We start from the raw sequence: 23,623 nt of genomic DNA, 5'->3' as shown, positions 1-23,623 counted from the left end.
TACCTTTAGTGCACTTTGGTATGCTTTTACTACCCCCTAGTGGCTGTAAGATATAGCACATGAACCATGGTGCGGCCGGTGAGATTTGCAACCCTGTTCTGAAACTCCAGTATTCTAATCCTGATCAGTGCCTATCCGACTCAATGGCTTTCTGTATCTCTCACTAGAGGGCAGCAGTGAGTAGTCATCCCTCATATTGCCTGCTTGCGCGCCACACTTCCCAAAGAAAGAACCTTAACTATAAACACTCAGGTATTGTGCTGCACATCGGAAACTTCTGTTGTCCTTTAAAATAACAACTTGAGCAGAAAAAGTGTAAATAAGTATTTTATTTTCCCAGCAAAAAAACAAAACAAGCTTCATCTTCCATAGAAAATAACAACCCTTTTCTGCGTCAAGATATTTCAACGCAGTATTAAAAAATGGAATAAAACTCATTTCAACATCAAAAAATACATTCATACATCTAAAAGCTAATATTAGGCTGCAGTGAAATCCATTGCAAAGGGTTACACAGTGCAGGGTTAGCCCCTGAATAAATATCGGCTTTACATTGAAGATTTAAACAGACCATTTTATAAGAATACACAGTCTCTTTAAATTTATACTGATGTTTTAAACAATGACGATAGGGATTGTGTATAATATATATACACAGTAAGAGCTGGAATCTATGTACAGTTTCCAGGAAGGACAGCCCTGAGATTTTCCAGGAAGGAAAAGTCCTGCAGCCAAAGCTGTGCTAATTATTTGTATGACTCAAGAGTCTTACTGTCTGAATGCAAGAGCTTCATTCTCCTGCTAACATACCTCCCTTTGTATAAATCACTGAATGCATAAAGAAAAAGACTATTAAGACATACAGTCAAATAGACAAAGGTTTGGGCTTTTTACTGTACTGAAGGACTGGCTGAAACATTCTCCTCCCTGACTGGGCGTTTTGAAGCTCTGGATAACACAAGCAGAAACAAATGCTAACAAATAGGCTGGCATCATAGCTACTAAATAAACACAGCCCATACATTAATTAATAACTTCAGGGAAAAACAGATACAAAAAAAGACTAAACCTGTACAGAACCTCACATGCAGGTTTTCTGCCTGTCAAAGCACATGTAAAAGATGATCTGGTATAGCACGGGGGTTTCTTCTGCGCTATTCAGAGCTGTCAGTTCATTCACATTACTAAAAGAACTAAAATAAAGCACTACAAACAGGAAAAAGGACCCCTCTATCTCACATGACAGTACTCCTGTTACCGATAATGTAGTCCCTTTTTTCGGATTTGAAATATGAAATCTTCTGAGCACATCTCTGGTCGTCTGCCTCTAGATCCCAGGACTTATAAATATATATTTTTTTACTTTAAGGTTTTAAGGATTTATGTTCCCTTTTAATGAAAGTTTTAAAAAGTTATAGAAAAAGAATAGAAAAAAGACGCATGTCACCAAAATGTAAACACGTAAGGTCACTTATAAGATGCAAGGCCAGTTGAGATCTCCCCTTGTCATTGTATTATTCACACACACAGGCAGTGTGTTCCCTGTGAGAGCACAGAGGCGATGGCAGAGTCTATAATTCCACGTCGTTGTGTTCTGAGGAGGATTTCAAGGGAACACAGTCAAACCCATCTGATGTCCTCTGCAAAAAAAAAAGATCAGTGACAACGTCAGCTTCAAAAGCGGAGTTTTCCTGCAAGCTTGCAGGCTGCTTTATCCCTGCCTGTTTTCAGTGCTTCAAATCAAAAAGCGACTACTTGGGAAACTCGTTACTGTATGTATAAAATTAGTAACAAGCAGCTAAGATAATCTTAAGGGCAAACTGCAACATGTGTAACATTTGATCTACCTTAAAACTATGCCTCTGTTCTTTGTATAAAGTATTTCTCACCATGCGCTAACTCCCTGATTCCATATCATTCTACCATATTCCTTCCTACAATGAATTCTGCCTCTTCTGGATCAAAGATATATGAACACTGTAGGAAACACATATAGAGCAGATCAACAAGTCACATGCATAACACCCAGCAGTCACACGTGCTCCTTGAGAAACATGCGTGTAATCTAACAGCTGTGCAAGAACCAAAAAGGAACACGCATTACAAGAAAGTGAGGTCTATGATTTAAACGCTGCAAACCTCACTACAGCATTTCAATGATAGCATTAGAATGCATACCAAAACGATCTGCCTTTCGTGTTAAAATATTTAAAAAATGTTTAAAGTGTTTTTTGAAACAGAATCCCAGTGGTTTACATTTCTAATTAGGAGTGCTGTCTCTGAGCAGTGTTCTGTGAAAAAGGTTGAGAAGTATCACGCGTTTCAGAAAGTAAGCGGCGATGTCATGATACCTTGGTGCTAAATGACTTGATCTTCCCGAAAATTGATTTTTTGGTTAAGAATATCAAATCGTCCTCCCCATCCTCTCCCTCCATGATGGCACAGCTGTCCGCAGCTGGCAGCTCACAGTCCTTCAGGCTGGAGTTCATCACGAGCTTGGAGTATTTGTACTCTAACCTGTGGAGGAAACACAAGTGGACTGCAATGAAAACCAGGACTGCGTCTGGACGGGTTCAGAGCGACGAGTCTGCAGCTCAGAGAACCCCCTGTGCGTTCGGCTGGACTCACTTTTGTGTTTTCTTCCAGAAGTAACAGGACACCGTCACCAGTAAAAGAGCTGCAATGATTCCGGTGGACAGCCCCAGCTTCAGCCAGAAGTCCAGCGTCTTGCAGGCGTTCACTGCCTGCTCGGGTAAAGCAGCTCCTCTTGTGCACAGGCGGGGCTCGTGCCACACGTAGGTCGTTTTCTAACCAACGGGAAAGCATTTCATTTCAGTGGGATGCAAGTTCAAATAAATCCCGCCTCCGTCCCGTGTCTGTCTACCCATACCTGTATTCCCTGGATACAGGCGCTCATGATCTGGTGGTAATCGTTCTCTGAACACAGAGGGCAGGCGTCTTCTGTCTCCCACAGGAAGTGGAAGGCACAGCCATCGCAGGTTCCTTCCTGGCATTTGCTGTGGAGGACAATGGAAGGGGGAAGGCAGAGTGTTCAGTGGCTGGCTGAGATGGCTGACCTGTCACTCATGATAGATTTCATTCTAAATCAATGGAATTACCTCACTATGGGACCTAACAATATCGCCATGGGTACTGACGCTCACGATTACACTCTGAATAATTGTTCATGCCTCTGTATATTAGTGATATCAGCTTAAACTGTGTTTTAATTAAAGAAGAAATAAACCTTGCATACCCCATTAAACAACCCCAGACATTATTATTCAATTATTTATGGTTTCTTATCTGGAATCATTAGCAGGTTTTTGTCCATTATTCAAATCTAACCCTCCATCTTCCTCCAGCACAGTACTTTTATCCTGTTCTGTGGTCACTGCTCATATTAACCACTAGAGGGCGCTCAAACACCAATATTCTGCTTGTATTTACTGTGAAGGGAACCTGTGTGCAGCTGTGAGATCAGGGGCTGCCCAGTTTATGCTCCAGTGATGTCCTGTCATATATTAGCACAATGACAGTGTGATATGGAGGGTGGTTTTGTTTTAAGAGAATCATTGTCGTGAAATCTGTGGTGGTAGAACACTCAGTCACTAATGCAATATGTGGAAGGAGATGAATAGATTGCCACTCCTATCTCCACGCATACCTTGGCACTGAAAGCCTTGCAGATCCCCCTGTGTCACATCTCATTCTTATCGTGGTAGCCCGTCCCTTCTTACAAGACTGGGTTGCTTCAGAAGACCTGCAAAGGCAAAGACACTGAAAGCTGGCTCCCTATTCAATGCTCTTCTGCCATTTACAGAATGCAAATAATCTGCATCAAATAGGAATTCAAATAACCCATCTTTTAAAAAATGTATTTTAATGTATTGATTTGCTGGCTCTGACACAGAGTTCGGGGTCAATCAAAAACGTGGATATTTACATGAGCCTCTACAATCCCAGGCACGACTGACATAACAGAGTGACCATGAGAGTCTGGACTGTCAGGTACGGACAGGAACCTCACAGCGTGATCCTCTGTAGAGTGGAGAACAGCTTCAATAAGAAATGGTAAACCGCTTTGGAAAGACAAAGGGCCGTCCTCACAGAGCACTAACCTGCGTGCTTCTTACTCAGACAGATAGTTTGGTACTTTCCTGACTCTCCACAATGCTTTGCTATGAGGTCAGACAGCAGGAGAAACCAGAGCTTGGTATTCGGGGACTTTTTGAAAAAAGGAAAAACAAACTAATCCTTTAAAAGCAGCAACAAAACAAAAACCAAGTAAGACAGCTGTGAGCTCCTGAATGTATCTGAAGCTTTGTTACAGCAACGCTGCGGTAAACTGTGGCCATGCTTTCTGAATGCGGTCCAATGTGTCGGAAATAACTACTGACTTCCAAGACGAGGTTTTAAAACTCGAGGAAACATGAGCTGTAGCTTTACCTGTAGAAGAATATGACATCAGGTATCCTGCTTTTGGTAGGGAACAGATCAGCAGGAGAGGTGATGTTCTCGAGCACGGCTTCAGTGGTGACCCCTAAATAAAAGAGGGCAGACAGCTTGTAAACGATCTCAAGACAGTCACGTTACACAGCGTGCATGTAGGGGAAGAAAGCTATTCAAAACACTACTGCTAATCACAGTGCTGTACAGTGTCTTGTTTATTCTGTGGTTTGATCTCTGCATGCTGCTGATTGAGTCTGAACTGCGTGTGTTTTTACGGTGCTGTTGCACTCTGCGGTTGTCCTTTTTATCGCTCTCCAGGAGCCCTCTGTAAATGAGGCCTCTGTCTCAATCTCCTGGTTAAATGAATAGACTTAGAAAACACACACCTACGAGCCGATCTGCGAGGCTGATGGGCTGCGAGGACACTACCGTCTTCACACCCCTCAAATCGGAAGGTACGATGGTAGACTGGCATGCGTAAGAGCTCACTGTCCTGGTGCTGGTGACGTTGTCGACGCAGGAGGCCAGTTTCTTACCCTGGTAAAAGAAGAAGTTATTAAAAAGATATTTAATGACAGTCTAAGGACGCAGCCCCTTTTGCTTTTCCAGTAATAGTCACCTCATTTCCACAAAGGCTCACGCTGAACTGATGGAAGTACTGGAGTCCTTTGGGGGTGAAACTCGGTCCGCTGTTGAAGGTGGTTCTGTTGGGGAGATGACTGAAGTCGTACTGCAGCGTCCGCTCACCGTCACGGAAGTCAAACTTGCAGTCGCTGAAACAAGTGGAGCGCATCTGAAATAAATCACAATACTGATTTCAGAACTTGCTGTGGCACTTGAAAGGAGAGGAGAGGGTTATTAAAAGGGTGTTTAACATGTAATAAAAGAGGAATTGTGTACGTGTAAAAACTGTACAGGGATCCTTTTAAAGGACCTCTTACCAGTGCTTTACAATCCATGTCTTTCCTTGGATTAGCTTTAAAATAACTCTTCTAAAAGTTCACCTTGGTAAATTTGCAGTCATTGCAGTTTTGCCATGGTTATACTATCATGCTTTCTCTGAAATAGTTTTCAACACTGATGTGCAGACCGTGCAACGTGAATAAGCTTATGGAACAGATATTCGCTTTGCACTGTCCTACAGAATAAGAACCAACGTCTGTGCTTTACATGCATGTTTGTGAAGCTGGTTCAAGGTTCAAACACGCCACTGTTAACACAACAGTGAAGGAGGTACCGCGTTGCTGTGTGTCTTCGGTCCACAGGGAACGCACGCCTCCTCTCCGTAGGGGTGCTCACGGCTCAGGAACGTGTCTGGGGGACACTGGCGGCAGGCACTGCTGTCCTTCTCTATGTAGTGTCCAGAGGGGCAGGGCACACATGAAGATGCTGTCTTTGAGGAGCCCAGAGCGCAGTGGCGGCAGCTTGAGGCCACCCCATTGATGGCATTGGTCACTTTGATAGAGTAGATCTTGGCAACATCAGTATTGTATCGTGTTTCCTAAAGAAAATATATTTTGACTATTGGTTCATACAATAGCTGCAAGACCACATGTAGGCAAACCTTTATATGTGAAATAATCGTCTAACTATTTTCCATTAAAAACACACAGAATAACTTGTGCCACCTTTTCTTATGCCGATGTAGAATGTCTCGTTATACTCATTGCAATTCCCCACAGCAGCTCAGGAGAACTGAAGGTCGTGGGCATCCTCCGATCCCAACGTCAACCCTCTTTACACCCAGGATCAGGGACAACCCAATGACATCTGCAAACGCCTCTTGTAATGGGCATGCTAAGCCTACATGGATTTGCATATCCTGCTGTGAAGTAGTTTTTTACTCTTGTCTAACTGCTTACCAAACCAGTTTTAAAGTGAGCACCATGTTTATGGGTTTTGAACCGATGCCCTCAACACTTCGATGAAGCGCTAAGCTTCTCGACTGCAGAACCACAATCTGGAATGCACCTCTGAGAATCAAAAGGGTCGGATCTGATCTTCATGGATGTTTGAAAGGGACCTCCGCAGGCCGTGTAATAAAACGCTAGCAGTATTGTGGTAGAAGACAGTAACAGCCTTACGTTTGAAAAGCCTGTGGCTCTCTGGAAAGCCCACGTGAAGATGACAGTAGAGTTTGAGTTCACAATGTAGGAGTAAGACTGCTTTTCCTTGGAGCGGCTCCACTGCTCCACAAGAGTGTTGCTTCTTTCATTTGCACCCTGAAAAACACATGTGCATTTTCAAAGTGTGGACCGGACCCTCTACCAAAAGAGTGGAGTCTCTATCACTGAACGAAACCGGGGCAGGTCCTAATTCAGTGTGGGGTGTATCTCTTTCCAGTGTTAATAATGGGAGACTCATTGATCAGCCTGGTCCCCTGTAGCAGTTACTATCTGCTGGATAACTGTCCACAGTGCCAGCTGGGTGATCCATGCCCAAGACTAGAGGCCTGACCGCTGGGTTTATTAATGCTATGAAGCTTAACAAATGCTTTTGTGTATGAAGACAGTGTTCTTCAGTTATATTTTGGACTGGATCGCTTTTAGATCCTGTGGGATAATAGCAGTAAAAAAAAAAAAAAAAACCATTATTATTATCATTAATTATTGAATTCTCTCACACCAATGAGCGTGGGGAAATCTGGAAGTATTTTGTTGTTCCAAACCCGAGTTCCAAAGTAATTTTAACTACTGAAATTCAAAATGCTTGGATCGATTGACCTACAAAAACATAAAGGTGCTTTTACTTTGCTTAATCTGAAATGATCATCGTAACATTTTTAAACATACAACTATTTGTGTTTGACCTTCTAAAAAACAGTTTAGCATGGCAAATTGTCCAGGTCATTTTGCCGTTGTACTATGCATTTACCATAGTTTACCATGGTATTAATATGCTTTACCACACCTCTCTGCTTTGTAGAATGATTATCTATGCTTTACCATGCTTTTACACTGCTTACTACTCTTGTAATACACTATCACTATGATGCCATTCATATCAGAGCTGTGACACTGAATACACTAGAAGGACTTTGCTTTTGAAAACCAGGCTGACTGAAGATAGAATCTTACCGCCAAGAAGTAGAATTGACAGTCAGTTGTGCATTTTGTCTCAAAGACAAACGTTACCCTTGCAAGTTCTGTGTTCTCCGAGTCTGTTGCAACATGCTGTGGCAATCTGTGAAAACAAGAATAGATTTTGTCAGCACCCTGACAGTGTCTGATCATTAAATATTTCTAAGCTTTGCTTATATCTGGAAAATAATTCAGTTCTGCAGTTTGAATTTTGTAGACTCACAGTAGCAGAATATTCACAAAGAAAGAATGAATACATTGTAAAAAAAAATTTAAAAAGTAATATCCTTTTGCTTTCCATGATTGTTTCTGAATAGTTGCACGCACCTCTCATCATAGCTGATTTAGGGCTAGTGGATCGCATGACATTTCTATTCATTTGTGGTGCTTATTTAGAGTTGCTTTGCCATGTGTAGAACAGGTGCAGGATATCACACAATTGCAATCCGTATGAAATGTCAAGCTTCTTACCTAAATCCAGAAACAGTCAAGACCAGCATCATGTAATCGTTAGCAGACACAGCAGGGGTGTAGATGTACTCTCCAGCAGCCTCCCACGCTGAGGACAAAAGCAAGTCATTAACATAAAGCATCTGCGATCTCAATCCATTCACAACATCCAGACGCAGTTCCAGCAAGCGCTTAAAGTCTCCACAACAATTCTACTTATTTTAGATTCCCTTCTGCACTTTTTATGACAGTCACTAAGCATCAGAATATAATTTAAAACGCGGAATGGAACTGACTTACCTACTTGTTCTTCAAAGTCACGGTGTTCTCCACTAACCAGACTCCTCATGTTAGCTGGCATCTGATTCCACCACTTGTACTCAAAGCCCAGCACAGGCTCTGTTCCAGCGGGGCACTTACGACACTCTGAATGGTAAACACAGTTAACAAACTTAACAGATACAATTCCCATAGTGCCTGCCTTGACCAGCACCCTGCAGAACCCTTTCAATCTCTATTCAGTGACCTTGGGGTTCTGCAAACCAACGCACCACAATGCAGAAGGCACTGCGTGGGCCTTGTAAAGCCGCACAACCTGTTAGGCGAGTTTAAGCACTCAAACATGAGTCTATGCTGTTTGTTACTGTGACATTAAAAGCTAGATTTCACACAAAATGACCACATGGATTACAAACAGCACCTTCAAGCTCCTCAAAAGCTAGGAGAATGACGGACATGCACACAAGCCTTCTTGCTAGTCTGTCAGTCTGCTAATCATGGGAGCTGCCAGCTCTACTGAAACAGCAGCACTCTGTGTAATGCTACTGTCAGGTCACTCGCATTGCAAACAAATTCTCTGAATAACATACCTGTTCCGTTTGAGTAAGATCCATAGGGACAGGGCTCACAGCTGGAGCTGTTGGTTTTGAAGAAGCCCGGGTTGCAAGGTGGGCATGCGATCTTAGCGCCGGAGGCTGGCAGCTTGACTGCTCCTTTCAGATCTTCACTGCAGATTTTTGGCTCAATCCACTTGTACATGAGTTGGGTCTGCAAAGCAGAACGGTCCATTTGCACCTTGATTGGTTCTGAACATTTCCAGTAGGTCTGCTTACTTACAGGCAGTGATGCTTACCTGTCCGCTGGCATCACAAGGGGTGTGTGTGTAGAAGTAGTCTTGCTGGGTGCAAGGGGAGCGCTGTTGGCATGCCCCTGATCCTGTATCTGATTAACAACATATACAGACAAATCTGAATTCAGTGAAAATACACAATGAACGGCACACTCACACACACGCAGATGTGTTTTAATAAAACGAAGCTGTAAAAAACGTTTCCAGTGTATGATTCCAACAGTTCCTATTCCACAATACAAACAGATTCTTGCTTTTTATTTCAGTAGCTTCAGATTTCATTTTAATAGATTCCTCTTCCTTAGCGTTTCATGCTTCGCTGTGAGCGGTGCTGGTTTCTGTGGCTCCCGCATTGAGGTTTGATCAGTTTGATCTCAATCTTACTGGGCTTTGAGCTTTACTCATTCCTGTTAAATCATGTGCCAATGTGACTGTTCATGAGCGTCTCAACAGAGAGAGAGTAGGTGAGGCTGCATTGTCACATGATTCAGATGCAATGAGGAACGCTCTTAGTCCCTTTGTACAGGTCGTGCGGACACTGTGCTCCAGGTTTAACAATCCTATAAGACTGTGAGAAAGCTACCGGAGTATTTGTCTTGGTCACACTGCTGGCAGACTGTGGCTCCCTTGTTCGAGTATGTGTTCTTGGGACAGGGACTGCAGACAGAGGAGCCCCTTTTGGAAGTGTAGGTACCAGGCCTGCAGGAGAAACACTCGGACGTGTATGCAACTCCTAACGTGAGCAAGAAACAGAGGAACACAGACATATTCTGATTTGGTCTTGTTAGGAAGCTGCTCAAAGTGCAACGTGGTATGCTTGTGCAACATCAGTTATATGACCTAATGTAATCTTCATCTTGGGTAGATTTACTTTTCTTTCAGTCACTGCATCCTGGAGACTTTGTAATGCAGCCCAGTGACCTCGAAGGGGGGTCTTAAACATGTCGTCTTACTCTGGTTCTCCAGAGTGCACCCCTGGAACACTGCCGCCAGTGGATGAAAGAAATACCACGCTGAGAGTTGCAGGGGGGGACAGGTTAAGGGTTACACTCTGGCATGCCAGCTGCACTTGGAGAGCAGACCTGTTTGAGAGCTCTATCGAGCTACTACAGGACTGCTTTAAACTTCTGAGTTTTGAAAAGTCACCGGGACGTGACGGCTGGAATATCTAAATCAAAACGAGGGCTCTTCACAAACATGACACTGCACCTCAGTCAATTCAAATCTGAAAACAGTGAGATTAGCAGCATGCATTACCTGTGATGATGACATTCTTAACAAGGACTGGCTTTGGTTCGCTCGTGTCCATTGAGAACCCTGTAGTTCTCCAGTACAGCACATTATTCCCACGACCCAACTGAAGCTAATAAAAGACGAAATAAAGAGTAAATGAATTTACAACAAGAACATTCACTATCCTGCAGTGTCTCATATACATTTTATAACACCTGCACAAGCGCACAATACAATACAATGCAATGCAAAGTGGCTATGAAAAGGTAAAGCTTTGTGAATCGGGACTACTGTTCCTGCAGAATTGGATTCCTGTATGGTAGATGAAGAAGAAGATGACACTTACATAATGGGAAGCCCATTCGTTATCCGTGCTTTTCATCCACCTGCTTTGTCCGGCGGTAGACTGGCACTGGTCATTCTGAACCTGTTCAAAGAACGCATTGAGAAGACTTTTGATTTTATAAATGATTCTGTGACAAGTTCATGAAAGGAGCTGGGGGAGCAGGCAGCACTGGGGACCTACACTGTGCTCCTGCTCCTGCTCATAAATGCTAAGTTTTCAGTTGTAGTTCGAGGATTTTCGCTTCTTGTTTTGAGTAATACACTTTGTCAATGCTTCTCCGTTATTACCTGTCTGGGTAATGATTTCCAGCATTACCCAGTTAATTTCAAACTGCTGCACATCTTGTTTTGTGGTAAAGGTGCTCACATTGGGTTGGCCTAATCCTCCAGAAGTAACAGGAGTGAGTGCATTCATCTTTTCCCAATCCAACACCCAGACTGAAACAATCACTCTATTGAAATGCTTTGGTGTGACAGCGTGCTTTCAGCACTAAGCTTTCAAACCCCATCTTAGGTCACGCTGACAGCTTTAGCAGCATTGTGGTTGATCACTTGACACACACAACTAAAAACCTACCCACCCATTTCTATTGTGAACAAGGATTTAGTGAGATTTCCTGTATCTTTGCACTTTACAAAATACTTTACAAAATAACAGCATCCTGCGATTCCAGTAGGACCCTCACCCAAACAAGTGGTCCGGTCACTTAATCAAAGCAGGGGCAGATCTACACCCCGTCACCCATCAGCACATGGGAGCCTCCTATTTTAATGACGCAAACACAAACCAGATTGAAACGCGCCACCATTATGGATTAGGCTGATCTCTGCAGGACTGGAAACGACTTTGCAAAACAAATATATATCATTAAGTGATTCGTGTACTTACAAAAAATTCAAAGAAAATGCTGCTGTCCGGATGGAAATAGGAAAAGGAGATGGAGCCAGACTGCTTGAGGTTCACAGCATACATCAGTGTGGCGGTGCATTCGTCTGTGTTAGAGGCAATGTAATCTCCCTGGGGTTGCCATATCGAACTAGGAACAGAAAAAAGACTTTTACATTGCCAGCATTTACTACGCAGGACCGCAGTCAAGCAAGCCTAGATACTGAGCCTGCACGTAGCCTGTTGTAATTCTAGCTGTGCCAGTTTGTTTCCACCCTCAGATTATACTGGTAGGGTCCGTGCTCATTATAAACAGCTCTGAGGTCTCTGAGTGCTTCAGGATTAGCTTCAAGGCTGTACTGTGTTGTTGTGAAGCACTCACTTGGAGCAGTTTGCCATGTCGTCTGCATACTCCCCGTTGGGGTCTGACGCAGTGTTTGAAAATCCTGGTGGGAGCGTGTCCCACTGATCAATCCTCACGCCCGTCCCCAGGGAGTAAGTGCCCTCCACACACTCTTTACAGGACTGCGTCTTCATCTCCAGAAACTGCCCCGCCTTGCAGGAGAAAGCTTCAAGGGAGAGGGGGACAGGAACCGTTAGTGCCCATGTTAAGAGTGTATCACTCACTGCTTTACCACGCTTACAAGACGAAGGGCTGTTTTTAGAAAGAGTAACGTCCCGTAAAATCAGAACAAACTAATAACCCTTCTCCAAAACACTTTCATGAACTGCTAAATAAGAACTAAATAAGAACTGGCATATACAGTCTGCATGCTTTTTCCATTATAAAATGATAACTTTAGCGTCAGGCTCTATATGCACAGCAGAACACCCCCACTGCATTAAACATAATACCCAATAACCACTGAACTGAGAAATAAAGCAGGTGTATTTTTTGATTGAATCTGCCTGCTGTGTGATGTGTTTGTATCTGACCTCTAACAACCTTCAACTCTTACAATTTACATGCAACTTTCATGCTTCACCTTGCAATCCTTGTCACGCAGAACAGTGTTTCATTCTCCTAGCAATACTTAAACACACAAAGGGGCCCCTTTGGTGTACCGGATCAAATCAAAGAAACTTATCTTTTCATTATGCCCGTTTTACTTGCTTTATAACTTTGGCAGCACTGTAATGTGATTTAGGAGTTCAGTACATAAAAGCTTCTCTCAAGACACAAACCCCAGCTTGTTCACAGTTCTACATTTTAAACGTTACCTGCACTACACCAGGCTCCACTCCTTATCTCCTGTAAGTACGGGCTGGGTTTTAAAATATCCAGGACAAGGCTATGGTCAACAGCCCAACCCCTTTTTAAAAGCAAAGATTAAGGAATTACGATACGGTCTGATGCTTCAACAGGGCACTTGATTCAAACGACATTGTTAAATACAGTGAGCACTGTGCCTGTGTCTGGTGCAGCAGTTTAAAACTGCAGTCTGTTTGTTTTAAAGGATTGCTGTGCCATTGAATGAACTGCAGTCTGAAGGCTTTGTGAAAGCAATCCTGCAGGATGGAGGAAAACTAGCCCTGTAACAAATCCACTGTATAAGAGGTTCAGTTAAGCATGGCACAGTTGGGGCAAACGTGGCTCTTTTGTATTCATGTTTACTATCTGAAAAAAAATAATGTTCTAGAGTTCTTCGGAGAATCTAGCCCTTATTGCACTATAATATGCCAATATACGGTTTGCCTTTATGCGTAAACATTTCAGATGTTGGACACGGGGTGCCCTGCTCAGCACTGACAGCTGCAGTGAAAGAGGTGAAACCGTCACTTACAGCACTCCGTTCCCCTCACTGGGTCTGGCAGGCCTGTGCAGATTCCTGGGGTGTGAGGCACTGCCACTCTCCACCTGGAGCCCACACTGTCACATTCAGTGTACTGGTAATGGTAATCCGACTGCAAGCAAAGAACAAGAACACCAGCACATGCCCAGGTTACAGTATCTGCAGGGTGATGAGCACACCCAAGCCCTTCACGAGTCACAGAGCAGCTCACCTGCACTGCATCGGCATGCCGTGCAGTTTAACCTGACCCCCTCCCATTCAATCCATTTCAATGGGCTGCCATGTGCATCCACAAAAATACAACACACTCTGAGACTTGGAAAGAGACTTGTAGTGGAAACGCTCCTCACTGAAGTCTTTCTGAATTCACAGCTGTGGATGATCTGCCTTCTGAGGAGACCTAGCCCAGCTGCTGACACCCAGACTGTGCCCCCAGTAGAACAGACCTGCCCACTCTTTCAATACGTTTGAAATGTTTGTTTTGCAAGCCTGCCTCTCCCTGTATCTCTGTTAATCATCTACATAAGGATATCCATCTGCTGCTTTCGTTCCCCGAATGGCTCTGGAAGCGTGCTGATTAGCTTCCCCGTGCTTTTGGGGACAATAATCCACGCAGTGTCAGGAAAACAGATGCTGATAAAGGCTTTAGAAAAACGTCTGCTTTTGAATAAGCACTGTCATGGAGATGCTGTTCCGTCAGTGATTGCATGAATACATGGACGCATGCATGCACATCAGACTGGGGCAGAATGATCAGTAACACCTGCTGCTCCTCAGCCACTTCACAGCGTTCTCTTCATAAACCTGCTCTCTTTTTTCAATGAAACTGACAATGGACTAAATAAAAGGTGGGCTCTTTATTACTTTGATCTCTGCGTTACCCGCTGCCGTGTTCACGCTGTTTCAAGTCAGATCTGCCTCTTATCTTTCTCTATTTACAGAACAAGCCTTTGCATATCCTCCTGAGACAGGTGCCTCTGTTTAGATCGGTCCCCCAGGCCATGACATTATGGAAAGCGTTCAGCAACGCTAATACCCTGTGCGTTCTACTGCTCCGTTTCCTGGGAGAAATGTGATCTGCACACCATGTGGAACAGACACACTGTTTTCGATCACTAGATAGTCTCCTTGTTTTTACTGTTTTGTGAAGGTCTGAACGTTCAAATATCCATTGCGTTATTTAATATCCAAGTATTATCAATCAATATTCAATGCAAAGTAATAACGTCTTTATTAATATGGTAGATCTTACGGAGGTCTTATGGAGGTTTTTGTGCAACACTTTTAAATGATTAAAATGAGTCACCTTGGTATTAGTTGAGATCTCATTTCTTAGAACTGGAGTACCTCCAAAATGAATTGTCCTGTCCATTGACAAGCGTGATTAACTCTGTGTTTAAACTGCATGTGAATATATGGGCTGGGGAGAGGATGCTTAAGTTAACATCCAAGGATTAGAAAGACACCCTTTCATAATACTCTTCTTTAAAGAGTCAGAAAAGGAATGAAAGTGTGCGTTTTCCAAGCTGAAAATCGTAGCGCACTGTTAGCGCCTTCTCATGCTCACACACTATATCATGCAACCTGTTACTGCCAGCCACTCAACAACAGAGTTCCCTTTCACATCAAATAGCACAGAAATATAAGCGGTCATGAGAAATCTGTGCCAGTGTTTTATAATTACATTTTAGGCCGGTCCCTTGGATTGCCAGACAGTCACGCTAGACTAGAGAGACAAAACACTGCCCTCAGCGATGGACGCACGATCGAAATAACAGACCAGCCTTAAGCAGCACTTCATTTTCGAATGCAGAAGCCAATAATGAAAATGAACGCAATACAAAAAACACTTGGCCTGCCACCAGGGCAGGAAATTCCCAGACAATCTACCTTTGACTCCATTACTGAAGTTTACCTAACACATGTGGCTTTCACACCCGAATCTGTTAGCGCAGGTTTGCATAACAAGAAAAGTCTGTTTGAACAGGGCTTGATAAGGTAAGTGACATACAGAGGCTTCAGTCATTTCAGCAGACTTCAGGAATAAATCAATAAGGGAAAAGCTAATGAAATCACCCTGAAGACGTAGGAAAGCAAATGCAAAGCCTTCTGATTTACCTACACGATCCTTTACTGGGCTTGATCCGACAAGAATGCAGTTTAAACACAGAGGGTTACAGAGTAGCAGACTGCCCTTAGCAATACAGTGGGCTTTCTAACTATATCTCAACAAAGGAACGTTAGCTAAGTCAAAGAGAGAAAGACAAGGGTTGGAAAGTGAAGCTAAGGTTTCTATTTTTACAAGACTGCGTTGAGAAATCTAGATCGACCCTGTGAACGTTCATCGAATGCTGCAGATATTCCACGCATGAGGAGAGCTGAAAAGCACGCCCGCCCCTCTGGAGGTCAGGTGGGTTTGCTCACAGCGACCCTCGTGGATGACAGAAGCCCATCACTGTGAAGGTGGTGAGATATCCTCTAGATATCACGTTCCCGTTTGCTTTAGATCTGCTTGCACTGGAACACACTGAGCTGTACATGCATGCAATACCTTACCAGGTCCGAACATTTACTAACCCTTAACTGACTAACGCAGGGTCAAACAGGGCAATAACACACATAACAGATAATAATTCGGGCACACTGTCTGTCACTTTATCAGCCCTTGGGATAACAGTTCCCTGTATAAGCCCAGGGAATAATTGTGAACTAAAACATAGCTAGCAACCAGCCTTAAAGGCTAAAGCGCTTCTTACTGTTGTCTTTTCTAAAAAATAATGCTCAGGTGCAATCCAAGGTAGATTTTCAAACCCTTCATTTCTAAGCGAGTTTTAAAGACAGACGCGAGGAACAGAGAATATCTTGCTGGCTGACCGTCCTTTTTTTTTTTTTACTTTGTTACCCTGAGACTCCCATCACAGCCATTGCTGGCGACCAAACCATGCCATTTCATCTTGAATCTCATCAAAACATCAAAAGAAACTTCCCTGCAAGCCTCGCAGGACGGAGGAGTTTTACCAGAAAACGACAAGACGGGAATTGTGCTGTTATTCTAGCACAAGGTGCGACAGTGTTTTTAAAAAGCCTTTGTGATTACCTTATTCTGCCTTCAAATTGCATTACAGATGAGCAATGTAAAAGACGGCTCTAATTCCAGCCCCTAAACACTTTCCCAAAAACTGACAAGCTAGGGAAATCAGAAAGGTTTACAGTAAAAAAAAAAATAATTATAAAACATGGGTATTGTTCTTCACTAGAAAAACACAATGCTGATCAACCAAGTGCATTAAGCAGAAAGGAGCACAAAGCACAGTGCAATGCAGCAACCCCAGGCCTAGTTAACGGAGAATCTGTGCTTATTCTTGAATCCTTTGACAAACCACTTGTGTAAATATCTGCTAAAGTTACACCTGCATGGTGACTTCAAATGCATTGCTAAGCAATCTTCCATGCAAACCAGCACATTTGCATGAGACATGCAAACTGCTGCAGTTTGCATCTCATTTTCATAGAGGATGCACTACTGTCCTCTGCAGCATGAAATCAGCTAATATAGCAGCGAGAGGCACAGCTGCATGCAGAGTGACTACGCAAGGAAAGCATCGAATTTGCATCTGACACAGGACTGTAGAGACTGTCCACCGTTCAACTCCATTTAAACGCAAGCATATGCTGTAGGGAAGAGTGCTGACACCGCTATGTACTGTGGGAGGGATCCAGCATTGACACCCGCTAATCCCTGAGCATAGCATTAGTTTACTGTAATGCAATACAGAACTGTAGCAAGTATTTATTTTTAAATAAAGGCAGTCAGATTATGGCATCAAAGCAAGAATTTTCAACTAAAAATTAATCTTAAAAATGTAACTAAATAAATATACTAAACGCATGCGCAGAAAGACTAAACAGTTTCACCTGGCACACCTGTCTGTACCATATGGTAACGAGAGACTAACAAAAATAACAAAAACACATCATAAAGTGACTAAAACTATCCAATTAAGAAGGCACGTTACAAAAAGGTGTTTTTTTAGAATAACTGGGAATATGTATTACATTATATCTGTGTTGAGATTCGCTGCTATTGGTCAGCAGGATCATATAGCGCCATATCTGAACACCGGTGTTGGCACGATTAAAATCACACTGGGTAAGCAACTCAAAATAAACCCAAAACGACATCTGGAAGTGTGATTTTTTAAATGTGCAGCTGATTCTAACAGTATTCAATCAGAACACAACAACGTCACGCTTTCCGAAACACATTATTATTATTATTATTATTATTATTATTATTATTATTATTATTATTATTTTAATAATGAAAGTCTGCGTAATACTGCTTCAGAATAGGTCCCGTGTGTAAATGTAATGAAGTCGGTCGCTCACCTCTGTACAAACGGGCAGCTGCCTGTCCTGTCCTGCCACCTCGGAAACGATCACACCTGCCATAATAAAAAACCGGGTGACCCACAAACAAACCCGAGACTGGGAAACGCGCCCCTTCTTCTTCTGCTCCATCCTCTCCTCCCTCTTCGACACGGCTTTCGGTTGAACGGACCGGGGCGATGATGGCAAAGCCGCGGTGTTGGTGTGAGGATGGGTGCGGGGACGCTGTCCCTGGTGCTGCCGAGACGCGTCCCAGCCGTTTATATACAGCAGCCGAGCGCTTCGTCACTGCTCGGCACACACGGAGATTGACGAAGTGAACACCAGCCTCGGGTGAGGAGGGAGTCAGCCAGCAATCCGTCCCGCCGTGCAACCCATTGTCTTTCTGCGAGAGATTTTGAATGTCTTTTTTTAAGTATTATTATTATTGCTTTTTGTTCAACGTGTGCGTGTGTGTGTGTGTTTTCTTTCTTAGCCGGATTGTGGGTTTAGCTATATTGTCAGCTGCTGCTGTTTTTGCAGCCGCGTGTCTTGCTTGCTGTCCTGTTTGTCCAGGGAGTGCCGGTCACAGTGTGAGAGGCTTTGGGATCCTAGTGCCGTGTTTGCTTAAGCCTCTGTTTACACTTACACCTTCACTGTGACGTGCTTTCTGTGTATATCCCTCGTGTTTCAATTAAAGATCTTCAGCCTAATGCCGCGTCCATAATCTAGACGTTTTAGCATTCACCTCGTAGACGGATCAAGGGCGTGTCTATTTACACTGCCAGGCGTGTAAATAGAAGCATGCTTTATATACACTACTGATTATATATAAGAAGCTCCGAGACTCCCTACACAATTGCTAATAAGATGCACGCTGTTCTGTCAATTGTATTTAAAAGCCACTGTGCTTTTGCACTGCAGTTCTGGCTGCTGGGCTACAGGTGGCGTGCTGAGCAGTATTTACACGTCACAGTGGTCTCCTAGCAACCCCAGCGGAGACAGTAAACATTGCCCCTGTCGGTTTATTTCATCTCGAGTCAGTGGAGTTCCAGAGGTGTATTCAACATGCCCCCGACAAGAGACCCCTACCCCTATCCGAAGTTAGAAAACGATGACATGTACCTCGGAGGAGCAAGGAGCCGCTCGAAGGTAATTACAGGTGGTGCAAGTTAACTCCACAGAGGAAACGATGGGATGGCTTTATGTTACACGTGTTGCTTTATTCCATATTGCAGTGAATGCATTATGCTTTGCTCTGTTGAAATGTGTAGTATTGCTATGACATGTAAAGTTGTTCAGGAATTATTTATTTTTATGAAAATAGAAAGATTATGAAAGACAACAATATAGTTTCTTTTTTTTTTTTTTTTTTTTTGAATACGCACGTTTTACCACTTGGATTTGTAACCCTATTATCAAAGTTGTGTATGCAAATGCAAGATAACTGCTGTTTGTATCTAATGCATACCGGTCGAGTTTAGATGAATATGAAGATGCATTGATAAGAGATAACGGGGTCATGCTTTTACCGTCACGATGCAGAAAGTTCCACACTCCAAACCCACGCACTTGGCGCAGCAGGAGGATCCCTGGAACCGCCTCAACGCGCGAGTAACCCTGGCCAGCGCCAGGAGAGAAAGATTTCACTTCGACCAAGAGGTAAGTTATTAACAGAGCCTTACTACAGCCCTTGTGAGCGTTTCTTATAGCAGAAAATCATAGCAAAGCCGGGTAAAGCACGGGTAAGCACGGTAATGCCCAGAGATGCAAGGTAAAGCCTGTTCTGTGACGTCACCGCCTCGGGTGTTCCGTGGGAGACCCCAGGCTGCCGGGCGCAGCTGAAGAGTAAGAGTCCGTTTCAGTAATACATGGCTGTGTTCAGTTTAAACGCATACTGGATCTTGCTTCATGCTTTGCTGCAGGCACCGAGAGACAGTTTGGATTTCCATCTTAAGACCACGTACAACCATCATGAGGAATTCCTGAGAGACACGAACGAGACCCTCTTTCAGAAAGAAACCTTTAGCGATGACCACGGGTAAGGACCGGCTAAGCAGCAAGGAATAAACCATAGGTCTTGTTTAGCAAAAACACTTTTTAAAACACCGTGAGACAAGGAGACTGCGTGGTCTAGCGGTTAAAGGGCTTGTAACCAGCAGGTCCCCCGTTCAAAACCCGGCTCACTGTGTGTGACCCTGAAGCAAGTCACTTAACCTCCCTTGCGCTCCGTTTTGGTGAGACGCTGTTGGAAGTGACTCTGCATTTGATGCACAGTTCACACACCCTGGCCTCTGTAAGTCTCCTTGGATAAAGCCCTACACCGTATCCACTGAATGTGTGTTGTCTGTTGCTCATACATAGCCTATAAAGCGCTATATACAGTGTGTATGAAGTACCTCGTAGATAAGAGCGTGTTTAACACGTTCTCGGTGATAATGTTAATGTAAAGAACGTGCACGTTTCTGAATTATGGGTGCAGGAGAATCTTGAAGAACCGAGTGAAAGAACCGCCTGCCCCACCAGAACTCCAAAGAACTCCCATCAGGGTCTGGACGAACCCCCAGAAAGAATCAATCCACAGCACACACGGAGCTGTAGGTGAGTCACTGCAGACACCGGGAAACACTTCCAGTCCCAAACGTTTGTCAATGACTTTATTAAGTTTCTTTCAGTGTTTCTAAACTTCGCACAATCGAACTTGTTTAATAGTTCTGCGTGACAAGCGGGGTGTACACTTAAACAGCAATGCCGGTAAATAAAACAGACACGCTTGTGGTATGAAGCGCACACACAGAGCTGTTAAATCAGCCAGGCAGGGTTTATGTTGTCATGTGATTTGCACATTCAGTTAGGGGTTTGGAAAATGACTAGATTCTAACTTCACAGCTATGAAAGCAAGGACACGGTTATTGTGTCTGTATTTAAAAGGATGTTCTAGGACCATCTGTCTGCTGTTTTGTAATGTTTTAAAACGTGTATGTCTTTGCAGAAAGCCATCACAACGCATCTACTAACCGGGGATACTCGAGGAAGCACGACGGCGGCTTTTACTCCGTTTAATAATCGAGCGAGGGTGCTTGGATGTATTAGTGTAGTGCTCGCTTCTCTTCTTGTCATGCATGCACTGTAGATTATGCAATGCGCTCTGGCGCTGCACGCAAACCCTGTTGTTTTAGCACTGTGAACACGCCTGTAATAAACACTGTGAACACGGCATTTCTGAAAGTGCATTTTGTACAATGAACACGTGATTGTGCTGCTCCCAGAATAGATGCATGAATTAAAACCAGCAATATAACTTTGAGAGTGGTCATTAATTCACCTTGCAGCCACAGTATCGATCAATATTGTTTTTAATTATTATTAGCACGCTTCTCTACACCAAATATAAAAAAAAAAACCTTATCTCTGAAATCACTTGCGCGTATGTTCTCGCCCACACCATTTTCAGTTTCACACAGACACTAAGACACACACACCGCAAAAGGAAAACGCGCACGTATGGTCTGATCAGAATCGCCTCTATACTCATCGGCCAGGGTAACAGACCCGGAATGAATCCCGAATCCGGCCCCAGCACTAGTATATCTGATCAACTCATCACTTCAGAACCACCATCGTGGATTTGCCTTGATTTAGCGAAATTGCCTCACGCACACTGCTAAATATTTAGCTAGCGTGTCGGATTTTTATCATCTCAGCACCAGAGCAAGGCTGAAACTCTGACCTGATCAAATAAGATCACTGTGTAGTTTTTTAAATACAAGTTTACAATTACCAGTCACACAAAACAAAAGCACACTTCTCTCACATCGCTCACTCTCCACACGCACACACATCTCCCACTCCCACTCCCACTCCCACTCCACACGCGTCTGCAAGCCAAGGCCACAGAGCGTGTTCTTAAACAGTGCTGCAATGCATCCTGGTCCGGAAAGGAAGGCGAGTCAATGAAAAAAAACACGATGTCCTCTTCTATTGGCGACCCCTTGTGACTGGAAGACGAAACTACACACACTCTCAACAAATTCGAATCCCTCCCTACAATAAAGTACTGTACTGTTGATAATACAAGTGTCCAAAAACACTGTAATACTAAAAAATAAAGCTTATTATCTAGCAGCTGAGTGTTAACAGCATTACGAACTGTGAAGATGATTTAATGACAGGGTACCGTATTATTACCCTTCATCGGTTTGGTAGAAGAGATCATTTTTCAATATCTAAGTAGAATTATAAAAAGACAGATAAACTGTTGTAGTGTCATACAGTGAGTGAACTTTAAACGTGCTGACTTACACACAACACCATCATGACAAACCACATCTACAAGAGAACGGAGAAGAATGTTTTGGCCAAAAGCCTTCATCTGTGAATCTATCTATTTATTTTTGCTTCTTGTTCTATCAACTTCCACTGGTGCAAGGAGTAGCAGGAGAGTTTTTTAAAAGTTTAAAAGGTGGAGACAGCTTTGGGCAATGCAAACAGATTGTCATCAATGCTAGCACACAGAACGCAAACTAAGGGACCCCTCGATAAACAGCCGCTAATGGATTGTATATGGTTTGTATTGTACTGTAAAATGACAATTCAGTGGGAGTCTAATGCAAATCTTCACAGGCAAGCAATATGGTTTTACTTTCAATGTACTAGTTTATGGGTAAAGGGTGGACAACTGGGGCAAATGACAGTTTATCTATAAATATAAAGGGGGGTAGTGTATAACTGTATTTTTTAGTAGATAGAAATTGTAGCAGAGAACTGTCCCCCCCCCCCCCCTTTGTTATTGAAAGAGAGCGTTCTAACACAAAAACAGGTGTGACCACCCCCCCCCGATCTGCTGCCACAGTGTGAACTGCCTGCACTCGTGTGAAACACAGTGATGGGATTAGGTCTGGCACATCTAATGAAATTCACATCGAGGCCCCGATTCAGGTTGGTATCCACAGCCATTCAAACAGACCGCTTGTTTAGAATTCCACATTGTGCAACTGTTCCTAATCAAGCTGAGGATATAAATCAGCCAATGTGACTAAATCAAGGCACATCGGAGCTGTGTTTGATCATTCCACAAAGTGCAAGAGATCGAGGTTTGCAGAGATTAACTTGTCTGTTGCTTCATTCTTATTTTTTTCAAACTGCCCACCGGTGCACTTTTAAAATTTTTAAGGTCATTTTTTCTACTTTGTATCCATTATTTTTACAGTGAGCTCCATCTTTAACAACACCATCCTTTAATGTTTAATCACAGGATGTTAATCAACACACTGCAGACCACACTGCACAATCTGGGCTGGGCAGAATCTGACACACGCGGAAATAAGAATCTGCACAACACATTCTGCTGCTGCAACCGCTCACAGACAGCGCCAGGTTTCCACGTCAAGCAGCAGCAGTAACAGACTCTCGCAACGGCACAGTCGCTCAGCTCCATCGCATGTGTTGTGAGAGTCAGTGTGCACAGCACAGGGTCGGGTTTCAATTGTTATTATGATGATGATGATGATTATTTCACCATGGCTGTTTTCAGTCTTGAATTCGTTCCTTGATACTATCAGTGTGTGGGACAATTATCCCAGAAATCATCCAACAAAACTGCTCGTTAATCCCTCTGTTCTGTAGCAGTACACGGAGAGCAAGCTACTGTATGGAAAACTCCAGTGAAGGCCACCACATTATTAAAGATCATGTTTTGAAAGCATCTTTTCTGTTGTACTGCTCCCTCTTCAGATTTCTGAAACGTGGCTCACAACGAGAATCATAACCAGTTGATTTAGCCATGTTCAATGACAGCTCTTTGATTTTAGTGAAATTCTTTGCAAAGCACCGATAACAATGCCTTTTTAAGACACAGGCTTGGCAAGAATCTCGCTTCTATGTGAGC

The 23,623-nt window shown here is 43.4% G+C and overlaps 2 protein-coding genes and 1 non-coding gene across 5 annotated transcripts in view; 1 reads left to right on the top strand and 2 right to left on the bottom strand.

Moving 5' to 3' along the window:
• Positions 1-339: 339 nt before the first annotated feature.
• LOC121300310 (endosome/lysosome-associated apoptosis and autophagy regulator 1-like) overlaps positions 340-23,623 on the bottom strand; it is a 40,554-nt gene continuing 17,270 nt past the window's right edge. The window contains exons 1-22 of one of the 3 annotated variants that reach the window (XM_041228834.1): positions 17,758-18,161; positions 13,360-13,480; positions 11,958-12,144; positions 11,579-11,726; positions 10,691-10,771; positions 10,369-10,474; positions 9,695-9,844; positions 9,115-9,203; positions 8,852-9,029; positions 8,283-8,408; positions 8,004-8,091; positions 7,530-7,635; positions 6,537-6,674; positions 5,690-5,953; positions 5,072-5,245; positions 4,839-4,989; positions 4,450-4,543; positions 3,668-3,763; positions 2,891-3,017; positions 2,629-2,807; positions 2,352-2,517; positions 340-1,640 (exon numbers count right to left, since the gene is read on the bottom strand). In XM_041228834.1, coding sequence (XP_041084768.1) covers positions 1,572-1,640; positions 2,352-2,517; positions 2,629-2,807; positions 2,891-3,017; positions 3,668-3,763; positions 4,450-4,543; positions 4,839-4,989; positions 5,072-5,245; positions 5,690-5,953; positions 6,537-6,674; positions 7,530-7,635; positions 8,004-8,091; positions 8,283-8,408; positions 8,852-9,029; positions 9,115-9,203; positions 9,695-9,844; positions 10,369-10,474; positions 10,691-10,771; positions 11,579-11,726; positions 11,958-12,144; positions 13,360-13,480; positions 17,758-17,889 — 2,970 coding nt within the window. In that variant the 5' untranslated portion in view covers positions 17,890-18,161 and the 3' untranslated portion in view covers positions 340-1,571. Of the gene's footprint in view, positions 1,641-2,351; positions 2,518-2,628; positions 2,808-2,890; positions 3,018-3,667; positions 3,764-4,449; positions 4,544-4,838; positions 4,990-5,071; positions 5,246-5,689; positions 5,954-6,536; positions 6,675-7,529; positions 7,636-8,003; positions 8,092-8,282; positions 8,409-8,851; positions 9,030-9,114; positions 9,204-9,694; positions 9,845-10,368; positions 10,475-10,690; positions 10,772-11,578; positions 11,727-11,957; positions 12,145-13,359; positions 13,481-17,757; positions 18,164-23,623 lie in introns of those variants that run through there. The other 2 variants (XM_041228836.1, XM_041228835.1) reach the window with 2 other exon arrangements.
• Positions 18,714-21,944, top strand: LOC121300313 (protein C1orf194-like). The gene is made up of 5 exons (XM_041228838.1): positions 18,714-18,888; positions 19,282-19,398; positions 19,662-19,777; positions 20,219-20,337; positions 20,729-21,944. The coding sequence occupies exons 1-5, from the start codon at positions 18,805-18,807 to the stop codon at positions 20,797-20,799; spliced, it is 507 nt and encodes a 168-aa protein (XP_041084772.1). The 5' UTR covers positions 18,714-18,804; the 3' UTR covers positions 20,800-21,944.
• Positions 21,245-21,613, bottom strand: LOC121300406. The gene has a single exon (XR_005947531.1).

Source organism: Polyodon spathula, chromosome 25 (assembly GCF_017654505.1).
Source record: "Polyodon spathula isolate WHYD16114869_AA chromosome 25, ASM1765450v1, whole genome shotgun sequence".
NCBI lineage: Eukaryota > Metazoa > Chordata > Actinopteri > Acipenseriformes > Polyodontidae > Polyodon > Polyodon spathula.
The sequence above is the reverse complement of the archived record's forward strand: the minus strand, read 5'-3'. Positions and strand labels throughout refer to the sequence as shown.